The sequence below is a fragment of the Stegastes partitus genome, unplaced genomic scaffold (genome assembly GCF_000690725.1).
Source record: "Stegastes partitus isolate 25-593 unplaced genomic scaffold, Stegastes_partitus-1.0.2 Scaffold3, whole genome shotgun sequence".
Taxonomy (NCBI): Eukaryota; Metazoa; Chordata; class Actinopteri; family Pomacentridae; genus Stegastes; species Stegastes partitus.
Window position 1 is genome coordinate 1169875 of NW_007577734.1, and position 14676 is coordinate 1184550.

A 14676-nucleotide genomic window follows, 5' to 3' on the forward strand; every position below is an offset into this window, starting at 1 on the left:
CAGATGACACAGCCATCATGGGGTGTATCAAGGATGACAGAGAGAGTGAGTACAGGAGTCTGGTGGACGACTTTGTTGTCTGGTGCAAAGAAAATCACCTGCAGCTCAACGCCTCAAAGACAAAGGAACTGGTCATAGACTTCAGGAAATCTGGACCATGCCCATGACCAGTTCTGATTGAGGCACATGAGGTTGAACTTGTACAAAACTACAAGTACCTTGGGCTGTGGCTGGACAACAAGTTGGACTGGACATGCAACACAGACTACCTGTACAAGAGGGGACAGAGCAGGCTGTACTTCCTGAGGAGGTTCAACATCTGCAGGAAACTCCTGTGGATGTTCTACCAGTTGGTGGTCGCCAGCGTCCTTTTCTACGGCGTGGTGTGCTGGGGCAGCAGCACATCAAAAAGGAACGCATCAAGGCTGGACAAATTAATCAGGCGGGCCAGCTCTGCAGTGGGCATGAAACTGGACTCCCTGGTGACAGTGGCAGAGAGGAGGACACTGAACAACTGCTGGCCATCATGGACGATGCCAGCCACCCTCTGCACACTGTCATCATCGCCCAGAGGAGCCAGTTCAGCGACAGGCTGCTGCTCCCCAGGTGCAAAACTAACAGGACCAAAAACTCCTTTGTTCCCCGAGCCATCAAACTGTTCAACTCTGAGCTCGGGGGAGGGGGAGGAGCAGCAAGTGGGGAGAGGTGGGGAGCGAGGGGTGAGGAGTGAGGACATTGGGGTGAGATAGAGCATCATGCTCTATCACCAGACTGTGTGGAATATTTAGGCACTTTGGCAATTTTGTTACTGTATCCATTATTATTATTATTACTATTATTACTAATGTTGTGTTGGTGTTGTGTTGTTGCTAGTACAACAATTCCCCTGAGGTTCTACCAAAGGGATAAATAAAGTTCTATCCATCCATCTATTGGTAATTTTACACAAGAGCAAATACCCAACTGTTCAATGTAGAAGCAACGTACTTATTGTGGAATGTTTCAGTTTGGATCAATGACATTTAAGTGCTATTGCACGAGGAAGCACTCCTGTTGTATGCTGTAATTACTGCACTCATCCACCACTGTGATGAAAGAGAAAATATCAGTGACAAATCGGAGACATCAGCATGCTTGTGTTCTAATCTTTAGGTTCTTGCTGAGATATTTCACATCCGTTGGTGAGTACAAGTTAGCGTCATACCACCTCTGAACCATGAAAGACGAGTTTCCAGCACAGTGTAACTGCAAAACAAAGTCATGCTTAATACACTCGTTCTTCTGAGCAAATCATTTTCCAAAGACTACCACTGCATTTAGTTCTTCTTTTTCACAGTTTACAGGTATGAACAAAATAGAGTGCAGATCTTCAAATGTACAAATCTACAAAGTATGGCACACAAATAAAATGGAATTCCAGTGTTTGAAGTTTAATCAGGACAATAAACTCAATAACAGTAGTAGTGCAACTTCCAGTAGTAGCCTTCATGTAAAAAAAGGGACAAACAAAACACACTCACATTGCAACTGAAGTTTAAAGATCGAACTCTATTGAGCTTGAGTTGGTCTTATTTACTTGGCTGTATAACTTTGCAAAATAAAACGTAGAACTTACTCGTACTTAAATAAAGAGAGCTGTTTTAGTTTTTACTTTGCAAAAGTATCCAGGTCACTCTGTAATCCTGCTTCATGAGGGAGTCAAACAGGTAAAGACAGACGTCCAACTCCAGCTGAAGGGGATCATTTCTCTTCACACCTGAACGTGGTAGTAGTAGCTCTTTAAGCAGCAGGAACAATGTAATAGCAGATTTTTTTTTAGAGTGTTTTATGTTTCTAAATGATAAATAATAAAGAGCCAAAGCTGCGGGTGTTTGGAATTGAGGCCCAAGGGTCATTCGTGTGATTTCAGCCAAACTACAATGAATTCACATCCGTTCAGGACGCTCCTGGAAGAATCTGAACCTTTTTTGGGGTGCAACGTGATGGACTCCTCAATGCATCTGTACAATTAAAGACTAAACAAATAAATTACACTAACCCATCACTCACATTCGCAAACACACATTCATAAACCTGATAAATAAATGTAAAGAATGAAAGATAAAAACGAGATGTACAGCAGATGGCATAATATACAAGTCAAGATCTATATGAGGCAGCCCCCCCCACCTGACCAGTGAGCGCATTAAATATTAAGAAGATCTTCTGTCGAGTGTAATTTTGCTTGACTGTGAGGGTTTTAGATGTTTGATGAAACGACCAGTGAAGCAGTGCTCCAGCCAGTACTCATTAATGCCTGTTAGCTTTTAATTGTCACCCACACAGAGGTGATGAGGGAGACACACTAAAGAGCAATATCCAGCCTGCAGGTACACCCTCAACAGAGTCGTGTCTCTCTTTTAAACAAAATCAAGTGTCTATGTCTGCCTCCTATAGGTGGCAGCTGGGAGAGCATCTTCCTCAGAGCCTTAAAGGAAGACAAACTCATCACTGTTACTTCTGTTGTTACTCCTGCCCAGTTTGCCCGGAGGAAGGATGTGAGCTGCAGGTCCGCTGTGGTTGCTGCTGTGACCTTCAAGTCCATAGTCCTGACTCTGGCCCTCTACAAAGGTAAAGACGGGGTACTTCTCCTTGGATGATGACAGAGCCTGGCAGGATTTTCAAAAAACACTCAGTCAAATAGATGGTCTCAAAATATCACAGAATACAGTCGTCCTGAAATGTATTCATACCCTTCCACTAAAGAAAAGGCAAAATTTACAATAGTCACTCAAGTAACAAGAAACTGAAAAAGTAATAATAAAAATTTGCTAAACTATAATTTAGTGAAGTAAGACATTGCTTTTGAACTGTGGTTGAAAAGAATAATTAAAAAACAAACAAACCAAAAAAAAAAAACTGTCCTGAACAAATTGGAGCACTTTGCTGATGAGCAGTGGGCCAAAATCAAAATACCTATCAACAGGTGCAGAAGTCTGATTGAGAGTTACAGAAGACACTTGATTGCAGTGATTGCCTCAAAGGGTTGTTCAATAAAATATTAGTTTACAGGTCCCATTGTGCTTGTTAGTCTGTTTTTTTTGTTTGTTTGTTTGTTTTTTTTGAAAAAAAAATGTTAAACCACAATTTTAAAGCAATGTCATGATTTTCATAATTTTTTTATTTATTATTACATTTGTCAATTTCAACTTATTTCAGTGACAGCTGTTTTTGTCCATCTTGAATGGGAGGGTATTAATAAATTTGAGGATGACTGTATATCATATATGCAGGTGGATTAAAAACATGTCAGACTAAAAGAGTACACACATACAGCCTTCAACAAGTTTCTGGGCAAAAGTTACCATAGTTATAATTAGTGGATTATTTTCACAATTACTTGTGTTGAGTATGTACAGTGTATGAAGGTGAGCAACTAAGAATTTTTTTTGTTGATTGCTCTGGTTGTCACTTTTTCATGTTGACAGTGATGTTAAATTTATTATCATAGACAATAAAGAAAAGCAGCAAAGACACACATTTCTGAAACTGTAACCAGAGCATGATTGGCACTATTTGCTTAAAATAATGGCTGAAATAATCAATTGTCAAAGTAGTAGCAGAGTAACGGCCGGTTGACTAATTGTTCCAGCATTAAATGTATTTTCCCAGGGCACAATGTGATGTCTTCAAATTGCTTGTTGTTGTCCACCTAAAAGCACTGAACTCAGACATGGAATTTGTAATTATGTAAAACACAGAAAAGTAGTAGCTAGTCATTTTTAAGACACCTGCCACCTTTTTAGTTTCAACAATTAATTAATGGAAAAAATTGTTTCAGCATTTTGCTCTAAATTTGATGAACAGATACACACAGAATAGAAAACAGAAGCTGCAATTTTCTGCCCATTTCTGGCAATCACTGTTGTTAAAATTAGAGTCACATAAGTGGGAGGAGGGTGTAAAACTCACCATGCTAACAGCAGAACATAGAGACTCAAAGTCTTTCTTGTTCTTGGCGTAAAAGCCGATCGTGCAGCTGGGATCCATGCGGTTGAAGGGCATCTTTTTGGGAGAGCTACAGTGGAACGACTGCAGAGTGATAAAAGGAGACATGGATTATGTCAACAGAATCAAATGATACCAAGTCAATAACTGGATAACCATCTGTAAAAAGCACATATTATGTTCTTGAGTTGTTCCCTTCCTTTAGTGTTTTATGTAGTGTTCTTTATAGCTCTCCCCAAAAGGGGTTATTCTTTCCCACAGAAAACACTATCCTGCATCTGCCTGAGCCGCCTCATTTAAAGTCTGTGTGTTTCTTCTGTTACTTATTTATGTCACAATGCAACATATTTGCATAATGCTTGCCTAGCGGCTAGTTTGGCGCTGCTTCAAAGAAAGAATGAACAGCTGCATAGCAGTCTGCCACTATGTCTTCACTGGAGCCAATTCTGCCAGTGCTACATTCTCATAATCAGAGATACGACATAACCAACATAGGCTGACTTTCATCGGACTAGCTGACCAATCAAATTATACTGTGCTTTCACGAGGGAATCCTAAAAGAGACAGGGGCTAAAACAAAAGTGCTTCAGCAAATAATGTTTCTTTTTTTACATTAAAATAATGTAAACATATTCTTGTAAAGCCCAAAATAATATTTTTGAAACTTGTAAATGTGGGCTCTTTAATTTTACTTACAAACACTGTTAGGTGTGAAAGTGACATTGTTCAAGTGCAGAATTATCCGAGAAAAACAGATAAAAAGGCTAATATGAAGGTGCAAGAGAGGTAATGAGACATGCAGTTGGGGCAACAAACCTCCAGTGAAAAGTTGACCTGTGTGACATCAATCATCGGCTGGCAGTAGTGAGGGTCCAGATACAGCAGTTGCTCATCTGCCACATAGAGAGGAATGACACACATGGACAAAATTGTTGGTACCCCTCGGTTAATGAAAGAAAAACCCACAATGGTTACAGAAATAACTTGAATCTGACAAAAGTAATAATAAATAAAAATTCTATGAAAATTAAGCAATGAAAATCAGACATTGCTTTTGAACCGTGATTTAACAGAATTATTTAAAAAAAATAACTCATGAAACAGGCCTGGACAAAAATGATGGACCCCTAGAAAAGACTGAAAATAATGTGGCCATAGGGACATGTTCAATCAAGGCGTGTCCTCTAATTAGCATCACAGGTGTCTACAAACTTGTAATCACTCAGTCAGCCTATTTATAGGGTTACAAGTCGTCACTGTGCTGTTTGCTGACATGGTGTGTACCACACTAAACATGGACCAGAGGAAGTGAAGGAGAGAGTTGTCTCAGGAGATTAGAAGAAAATTATAGACAAGCATGTTAAAGGTAAAGACTATGAGACCATCTCCAAGCAGCTTGATGTTCCTGTGACTACAGTTGCACATATTCAGAAATTTAAGATCCATGGGACTGTAGCCAATCTCTCTAAACGTGACCACAGGAGGAAACTTGATGACAAATCGAAGAGACTGATAATACGAATGGTAACAAAAGAGCCCAAAACAACCTCTAAAGACATTAAAGGTGAGCTCCAAGGTCAAGGCACATCAGTGTCAGATTGCACCATCCGTCATTGTTTGAGCCAAAGTGGACTTCATCGGCGACGACCAAGCAGGACACCATTGTTGAAAACAAATCATAAAAAAGCCAGACTGGAATTTACTAAACTGTATGTTGACAAGCCACAAAGCTTCTGGGAGAACGTCCTATGGACAGACGAGACAAAACTGGAACTTTTTGGCAACGCACATCAGCTCTATGTTCACAGATGCAAAAATGAAGCATATCAAGAAAAAAACACTGTCCCTACTGTGAAACATGGAGGAGGCTCTGCTATGTTTGTTAACTTCCTGTGCGAGGTAATGATCTATCGTGGGAGGAAGTGAGACCTCTCTATGTTATTGGTTTTGCTCCGGCAATGAACATGGCGGTGAAAACAAACTTTCTCGGAAACGAAAGACGTTTTTTTTTTTTTTAGCATTTTCATGGTAGCAGAGGATGGTTACCAATTACAGAGTACCGCCGAAGTTCGACGAAGCCAGGCCATACGAGTGCTGGAAAAGAGACTTGTTACGGACTTGGACAAAAAGAAGCAGGCACTGGCGGTGGTGCTGGGGCTTGAAGGGAGAGCCAGAGAGACTGCTTTGGAAATACCCGCGGATGATCTGAACCAAGACAACGGTATGGAAACCTTGCTAGCTAAGCTGGACGCGGTATTCTTAAGAGAAGAAAAAGACCGCGCTTATGAAGCTTATTCCCATTTTGACTTGGTATCCAAAGACAGTGCGGTGTCCATGGCGGACTACATAATAGATTTCGAGCAAAGATACAACCGCATGAAGAAGTACAACATGACCTTGCCTGACGCTGTGTTGGCGTTTAAACTCCTGGACACGGCTTGTCTCAAGGAGAAGAGTAGGCAGCTAGCGCTCACAGCGTGCATGGATTTCACATTTGCCTCCATGAAGTCAGCACTGAAGAGGATTTTCGGAGGAAAACTACCGGAGTAAGCAACGGCAGCGAGACTCAAGATGCAGCCTTTTTCACAAAGCAACGATCACCAGGCAAATTCAGACAGAGCCCGTCACAGAGCAGACAGCGGCAGCCACAGAAAGGTACTAATCCACTCGACAAGTACGGTAAGCGAACAAAATGCGCCATTTGCCAGAGCATGTACCATTGGGCTAAAGACTGTCCTCATCGGAGGAATGAAGTTAAGTTGACAGAAGACGGTAACGTAGAGGAGTGTAACATTACACTGTTTACCAAAGCAGTAATTACGGACTCTGAGATCTTCCTAGCTGAATCACTGGGATCAGCTATCATTGACACTGCATGCACACGTACCGTTTGTGGGGAGAAGTGGCTGGATAGTTACATTATGGACCTGAGCCAAAGCCAAATCAACAAATTGCTACAGACAGAATCTCCAAGCTGCAGACCTTTCAGATTTGGAGATGGTCAAGTGGTACACTCCAACAGAGGAGTAAAGCTTCCTGCCAAGATCGGTCAAACAAAATGCCACATTGTAACTGAAGTTGTTCCTGCTAATATTCCCTTATTGCTGAGCAAAATGTCTCTAAAGAGAGCAGGAACTGTTTTAGACATGGAGAATGACAGAGTTGTCATGGTCAAGCAACCAGTGCCTCTTGAGCTCACAAGTTCGGGACACTATTGTGTGGACATTAGAGATACAAATGCAGAAGTGAGCTGTAATGAAAGTGAAATTCTCATTGTCACAGCAGAGATGTCTACAAAAGAGAAGCGTAAAGTTCTCGTGAAGCTTCACAAGCAGTTTGGCCACGCCTCCGCAGACCGGTTGCAGAGGCTTATCCAAAGCTCTGGAAATACTGACAAAGATTGTTCAGTCATTCTACAGGAGATCATTCGTGACTGTGAGATATGTCAGAGATACAGCAGGACCAAGCCCAAACCTGCGGTTGGTTTGCCCTTAGCCTCAGAATACAACGAAACTGTGGCAATGGATCTACATGAGCTGGAACCCGGTGTATGGTACCTCCACATCATCGGCCACTTCACATGCTTCAGTGCTGGAAATATTGTGAGGACCAAGAAGCCCTTGGAGATCGTCAACTCCTTCATGCACTCGTGGACAACGGACAACGGTGGAGAGTTCAACAATGAGGAGAATAGAGACATGGCAGAGGAATTCAACATTGAGACGAAGACTGCAGCGGAATACAGTCCATGGAGGAACGGGCTTTTTAAATAATACTGTTAAACCCTGGTTCAAAAGCAAGGTCTGATTTTCATTGGTTAATTTTCACAGAATTTTTATTTATTATTACTTTTGTCAGATTCAAGTTATTTCTGTGACCATTGTGGGGTTTTCTTTCATTCACCGAGGGGTACCAACAATTTTGTCGATGTGTATAAATCACAGCATTACACTATAAAATCAATTAAGTGCTAATTGACCACATACAGAAAAATGGCTCTGCCATATATTACTGTCATAACATTTCCCCTATTCTCAAATCTAGTTCCCCACTGACTGTCATAGCAGTTATCAAAGCAGAGCAGAGAGGCCAAAGCCAAGAGAGAGCTATATATTTCACTTCCTTTTAATAATGACAGATGCTTGCTCCAGTAAAAATCTGCATATGTGTTAAAAAAAAAAAAAAAGAGCCCACTTCCCTCTTAAAAAGTGTAACTCTATAACAAGGTTTGGCTTTCACACTTTTATTATAGAGTCATTGTTCCAGAAAGAGGAAATTAGTGACATGTTAATTTTGGGAAGTGTTTGTTTGCCTGCCAGGTTTTAAGTCTGTCTCAGCAGCGGTTACATCATCTAAGTTCCTGATCAATGCAATCAATCCAATATTTCCTATTGCTTACGTGCTGAAACAAATATGAGAGATTTAAGGACAGCAGACATATGTTACATGTTCAGCAGAAGTATACAATGGCTGATTTATCTTGAGAACACAGAGGAACATTTACTTCCCTTAAGTATTTACAAGAACAAGAATAAGAGGCCGATTCTCACCTTGAAAGCCAATGAAGTAGAGCGAATGCTTCGGTTTTCCTCCAATTATCCCAATACAACAATCCAGCTTTAGAATGTTCTGAAAATGAACACAAATGTTAAAGACATTATGTTAGGCAATTACAACATTCTTCTTGGGCACACAAAGGAATCAGTGGATGAATGGCGTGAAGCAGAACATACCAACCTTGACACATTCAATGTAGGACGGGTTGAGGGCCTCCCCTCCCAGCCGAACAGGCACCAGTATGATGACAGACTTCCAGGCTTGGCTGGATGGATCAGGGACAGTCTGGCTTAGTGACAGATCACACAGACGCACCACGTCCTCTCTGTACACTACAATGCAAAGACGTAAAACAAAAAAAATATTAGAGCAAATAGATGAACATTCTGATATCTCTGAACTTAACTCTCACAATCACAAATTATGAAACTGAACAAATATCTTGTCTAAAAATCTCACCTGTACAATCCTGAGCCACATAAACAGCCAGGTTTTGGACCACAGAGGTTTTTGCAACAGCTTTCCTAAGGGAAAAAAATAAGAACTTCATGACTGCTATAAATGCTTAACTGTGTGAACTGTGTAAATTATTTCAAAAAATAGTAAAGCCTTGCTTGTAAAAACATTCCCTCTTTAAACATAAAGCCCTTACCGTAGTATGTGTGCCACTATACAGGGGCCGTACCAGTCACCAGCCTTCTTCCCCGAACCTTTGCCAATTTCCACCAGCTGGTGAACACCGAAAGGTGCCAAGGGTTGATCCCCAAACCAGGTGACAAGCTTGTGGTGGATGGGTTCTGCTTGCCGGTCCTTTACAGACTCAGGCCATTTCTTCTGGCCACATCTGGATGCCTGACTGCTTGACAGGGACTTCTCAGGGGTGTTGGATCCTCGCGGAGAACCAAAGGAAGGGATGGGGACCCCTCCGGCCCGAGCCGGGGACCGTGGTCGGAATACTTCAAAGTCCACATCAGTTAGCTGCTGAGCATCTGGCCAAGCCCAATCTATAGAATACAGAAAGACTTGTACTTAGTATGTAAGTACAGCAAGGCGGAATCTGCTTGTATTTTATCCTACAGTCTTTCACACTCAGTGTAGTTTCTTCTGAGTGGCATAAGAATTAGTATGGGCACACAATGAAATCATGTTATAAATAGACACAGCAGAAGAAAAGCAGTGCACAAGGGACTTTGAAGACAAACAACAGTACAAAAAGAAAGAAACAAAAAAGGGGTTATAAGGCCTAGAAAATATGGGGATAAAACAAAGGGAAAACTAGCAGAGATAAGCAGCTAAATATACTAAGTTTGACTAAATAAAGGCAGACAGCAGAAATATAAGGAGGAGCAACTGGACAAAGACAGAGGATAGAAGGAGATCAGGTGGTATTTTTAGATTTTGGTTTTACTTGTGTTGTGCAGACATAAATACATGCAAGTATCATACTTAAGCGAAAACAGGAGTTTTTTTCCCTGCTAATCAGGCTGCAAAAATTAACCAGCCTGTTAGAAGGCGCTGACTGGCTGTCTCATACCACCAAATCCATGTAAAAATGTGTGTAACAGATGGAGAGACACACACCTCTGGGCATCAAATGGACCAGGAGCCCCTGTGCCAGCAGCATCTGCCCACTGCGCAGCATGCAGCCCCAGCCACAGTCTGTAGTCCAGGTGGAGCCCTCCAGCTGAGGGAAATCCCTCCTGTAGGTCAGCCAGATCCTCGACACAAAAGCCAGACGGAACCGCTCCACCTCGTCTGAGAGGGAATGAGGCGAAGGGATGGGGGGGGGACAGAAAGGGAAAAAAAGAAAATGAAAAGGAGCAATATTTATTGTAGCAAGAAGCTGTGTGTGGTGTTAATTTCAAATGAAAACGCTCAGTTATACAGATTACATATATCCATATATAATATCTACAGTAGATATTATTCAAATTATTCTGAGAAAAGAAAATGATGAAAGCTTTTGTCTAGTTTTCTCCTACTGCACAGTTTTCTTATGTAAACCAGACAAGCTTTCAGAAGGAAAAGGGTGTATAACATTGTGGTTAACCAGAACACACATCACTACAACATCTGGGGTCTGTTCTTCTTAAAGTTTCTCTTTCAAGAAAGGAAAAACAGTATCTGCTGAAAGGGTTTTGATTTTTACAATGTATTTGGAGCTTACCTTCACTGTTGAGCAGATAAGAATGTCCCAGGATAGTGACTGGTGATATCTTGTTAAAGGAGGTTTTAGACTTAACAGTCCAACCTGCAAAGAGAAAAGAAAAACGTTGGTGAAAGGACCTAAAAGCAGGAATCCTTACATGTACGTAAGCGTAACTTTTTCAGGCAGTAGCGTAACAGGCCATTACTCTGTTATAAAGGTGGCGAGAACCCTGGACTACAAACCATATTTGACGTTGTTCCATGCTGACATCATTTTGGCTTTGAGTCTGTCCATCTCATCTGGCTCTCTGGTTGCCTCTCTGCTGGTGTCTGGAGTTTGAGGCAGCCTGAGTCCAAAGCTGTTCTGGCGCTCTGGGGGCTGCTGCCTCCGACTTTCCACCAGCTCATCCTGCATCACTCCCCCGACGTACTGTGCTGCGCTGGGGGAAACTGAGTTCATCCCTCTGAACCCTCAGAGCTGAACTCTGGTACTCCTCATTCCAACACTGGACTGATGGAGGAAAGAGGAGAAAAGGAGCAAGAGACAAAGTAAAATATTAACTGTTCATACATCTTCATCCCTCACTTTATAATAATAATAATTCATTTTATTTGTATAGCGCTTTTCAAAAACTCAAAGACGCTTCACAGGATAAAAGCTTGAAACTCTTTAACTTATTACGCTTAGTATTTACTTGTTCTTCAACCTGTCAATACTGGCATTCTACTTTTCTTCTGGTACTTTGGTTTGCGCTGTATATGCAGCTTGTGTGTCCTGCAGAGAGTATTATTTTATTTAAATTCTTTATCTAAATAAAGGGCCTGAGAATAGAGAGCTATGTACATAAAAACATGATTTGACTGGCTGTGGTCAGATGGCTCTTGCTGCACATATTTATTTAGTATTTGAATAGTCTGTCTTAAACTTTACACATGCTGTCTAATCTCAAGCTCTTCAGAGGACAAACAGTTTTAAATTCAACAAATTGCAGTGGACAGGCTCACTTTAGTCAATAGGATTTCACAGATCGACTACATTTTTTTACACGTTTTTACTGACTGACTGATGTTAAAGACTGATGTTACAGATTAACTTGTTGTGATGCTCGTTTCTTGGTTATGTAATTTTAGTAGAAACTGCTGAAGTGCTGATGTTTATCTTACAAGAAACTGTCAAATTACATAAAAACTGTTGAAACTCTGTCCACTTGACAAACTAAAAAATTGACTGGCTGATAGTTGATGGACAGTAAATTGTTTTATAACATTAATTCGAGAAAAAATATTCTGCTGGTTCCAGCTTGCTAAAAATGAAAATGAGCTCCCTTTATTCTGTGATGTTTACGCTGAGTGTGAAAGTACATTGTTAGGGTTTTGGACTCAACCAAAACAAGTCAACCTAGATTTGACATTCTTTGATCTGAGAAACTTTGATGTCCATTTCCTACTGCATTTTGATTTTTTGCAACATTAACAATCTCTCCTCTGGTCTGAGTTTATGTATTCTTTTGACTCTAAATTGCCTTTTGATGCTCAGGTAACTGAAGCGGTACAGTCTTGCTTTGCCCAGCTAAGATAACTAAACCATGACCAGACCATTACTCTCCCTTGCAGACTTGAAAAATGCTTTCATCTCCTCCAGACTTGTCTACTGTAACACTCTTTATTGTGGTACTAGCATGTGATACATTAAAAGACTGCAGCTAATTCAAAATGCTGCTGCCAAGCTTTTAACACGCACCAATCTTTACTTCCTTTGACTAGTTACTAATGAGTTTAATAACTAAATTTAAGATCTTACTGCTTGTTTTTAAAGCTTTGAATGGTCCTGCCTACATCTGTGATCTGCTAACTCCCTGTGAGTCTTATCACTGCCTGCAGTTCCCCGAGCACAGCCCTACTCGAAGTTCAAAACTCTTACGTTGTTAGTAAAGTTTAGTTCAGGCCCCTCACCTCAACTCCCTGCATGGAGGTCTCAGCAGACAAAATCAATATCATCTTTTAAATCCCACAAAAGACTCACTGTTATTATATAGCTTCTTCTTAACTGTTGGTATTTGCTAGGGTTTACCTAATAATTATCTTGTGACATTTGCCATTTTGAAACTTATTTACTTGAACTATCTTGTTTTTATTGTAAAACACTTTGTAAGTTTCTTTATGAAATGAGTTGTATTGATACAATTATTGAGTAACTAAAATAATGTTGATCATATCCAGTGATTTTAAAAAGAAATAAAAATAGCAATTGCAGCCCTAGTCAAAAGTTCCTAAAAAAGCTATACACTGTATTTTTTGTTGTTCTTGTTTATTTTTTGTCAAATAGCTAGGAGCGAACTTTTAAGTTGTAACATCTGCAGGTCAAAGTCAAGTCCCGATTTTCCTAAAAAGCATAAACAAACCCAAATTTGTCGGCGTAAGCGCGAAAAATCAGTCAACTACTAATTTCACAATGCCCGAAAACGGTTTAGGAAAACACCAGCGACACTCCCCTGCTGCCCTGAAACTGATGAGCAGTAGTTTCAGCAGAGGACAGACAGTGCTACAGCGTGTAGTCACCGATCGCACTGATGAAAACGTTTCTGTGAGAAAAAAAAAAAAAAAAAAAGCCCTCATCATGTGATTACCATTTGACAACCGGTATGTCGAGCTTTTTCTGCGTCTGTGAAAGTCATCTGATTATGGTGGTCATTATCATTCACAGGGTAATATAGTTAGAGTGCTTTGCTGCAGAAATGCTTAAATATTACCTGTCACGACACGGACAGTGTGTGGTTTCTTTGAGTATGTCAGCTGGATTTCCGACCATTTCTAAACACCCAAACAGTAAATTCAATATCCTGTACAACAGGAGTCGCCGGTAGCGTAACAGTACACACTTAAACACACATTTTCCGCCTTAAATTATAGATTCACTAACCAATAACTACATACCTGATGCAGACGACGGTTAAGCTGGTCGGTACCTTGTAGTTGGTTCACTCATTTCGCCGATTTCCTCTCTGCTCGCATACGTCTGCAGTCTGACACTAGCTTGCTGAACAAGCTAACTTCAGCGGTATGAGACGCTAGCCCCGGCGTTACCTCGTTACACTCAGGGCTAATTCACCAAAGACTTTTATGATTTTCCAACAAAACACAGCTGATGTGAGGAAGGTAAGTGTTCCTCCATTTACCAAACGAAGTAATTTGTACACACATAGACGAAGATAAGCCGGAACATAGCAAGTCTGGATCCCTGGTCAGCCACCGCTTTGATAGCTCCCTGAGACAGCAGAGGGCATTTACTTCCTGTTGTCCTTTCCTGAAGAGACGCGATTGGCTGAAGTCATAAAGTGCGCGAAAGCTGATTGGATAATATTGCACTTATATCCATACCGAGGGTGCTATTAGCTAATATTAACTCCTACTGTTATGCAATCTGAACTTTGGGCTACAAATGAGCCAATAATAAATGTAAAATCTTCGTATTTGTGTTCATGTAAATTAAATTCCATTTCATTTAAAAAGTGCCAACTCACAACATGAGTCATCTCAAGGCACTTCACATAGTAGGGTGAAGAGCTTGCAATATTCTGTTATTTTTTGAATGTTTAATAAATACATCTTATTTGCACAGATTTAAAATAATGAGGGATGTTTCACTTTTGCAAATAAAAAAATCTGCATTTTTTTTTACACAACATTGCTGTCCTGCTTAAGTGACGTGAAGCCACAAACCCTTACTTTTTTATTGTTTTGGACTGAACTGCTGTCTGATGATCCTTCACCAGTGGTGGAGTGGAACAAGCACATTTACGCTTGTATTGAAGTACAAACTTGATACTTTTTTTGCGACTTCATACCACCATTCCACTACAAAATATCGTACTCGTTGCTGCACTACAGATGTTTAAATGTTGTAGTTCCTAGTTAACATACAAATAGTTTAATAACACATTATGTTTTGCTATCAGACTATTGAGGTAACAATGACAAAAAACA

The 14676-nt window shown here is 40.6% G+C and overlaps 1 protein-coding gene across 1 annotated transcript; it reads right to left on the reverse strand.

The window, feature by feature from the left end:
- Positions 1-1409: 1409 nt before the first annotated feature.
- On the reverse strand, positions 1410-13952 carry atg4da (autophagy related 4D, cysteine peptidase a). The gene is made up of 11 exons (XM_008277105.1): positions 13627-13952; positions 10936-11203; positions 10712-10795; positions 10126-10299; positions 9197-9548; positions 9004-9068; positions 8725-8876; positions 8538-8616; positions 4804-4880; positions 3952-4071; positions 1410-2648 (listed from the first exon to the last, which is right to left on the reverse strand). Exons 2-11 carry the CDS (start codon positions 11150-11152, stop codon positions 2469-2471), a joined length of 1500 nt encoding a protein of 499 aa, XP_008275327.1. The 5' UTR covers positions 11153-11203; positions 13627-13952; the 3' UTR covers positions 1410-2468.
- Between the last annotated feature and the right edge of the window lie 724 nt (positions 13953-14676).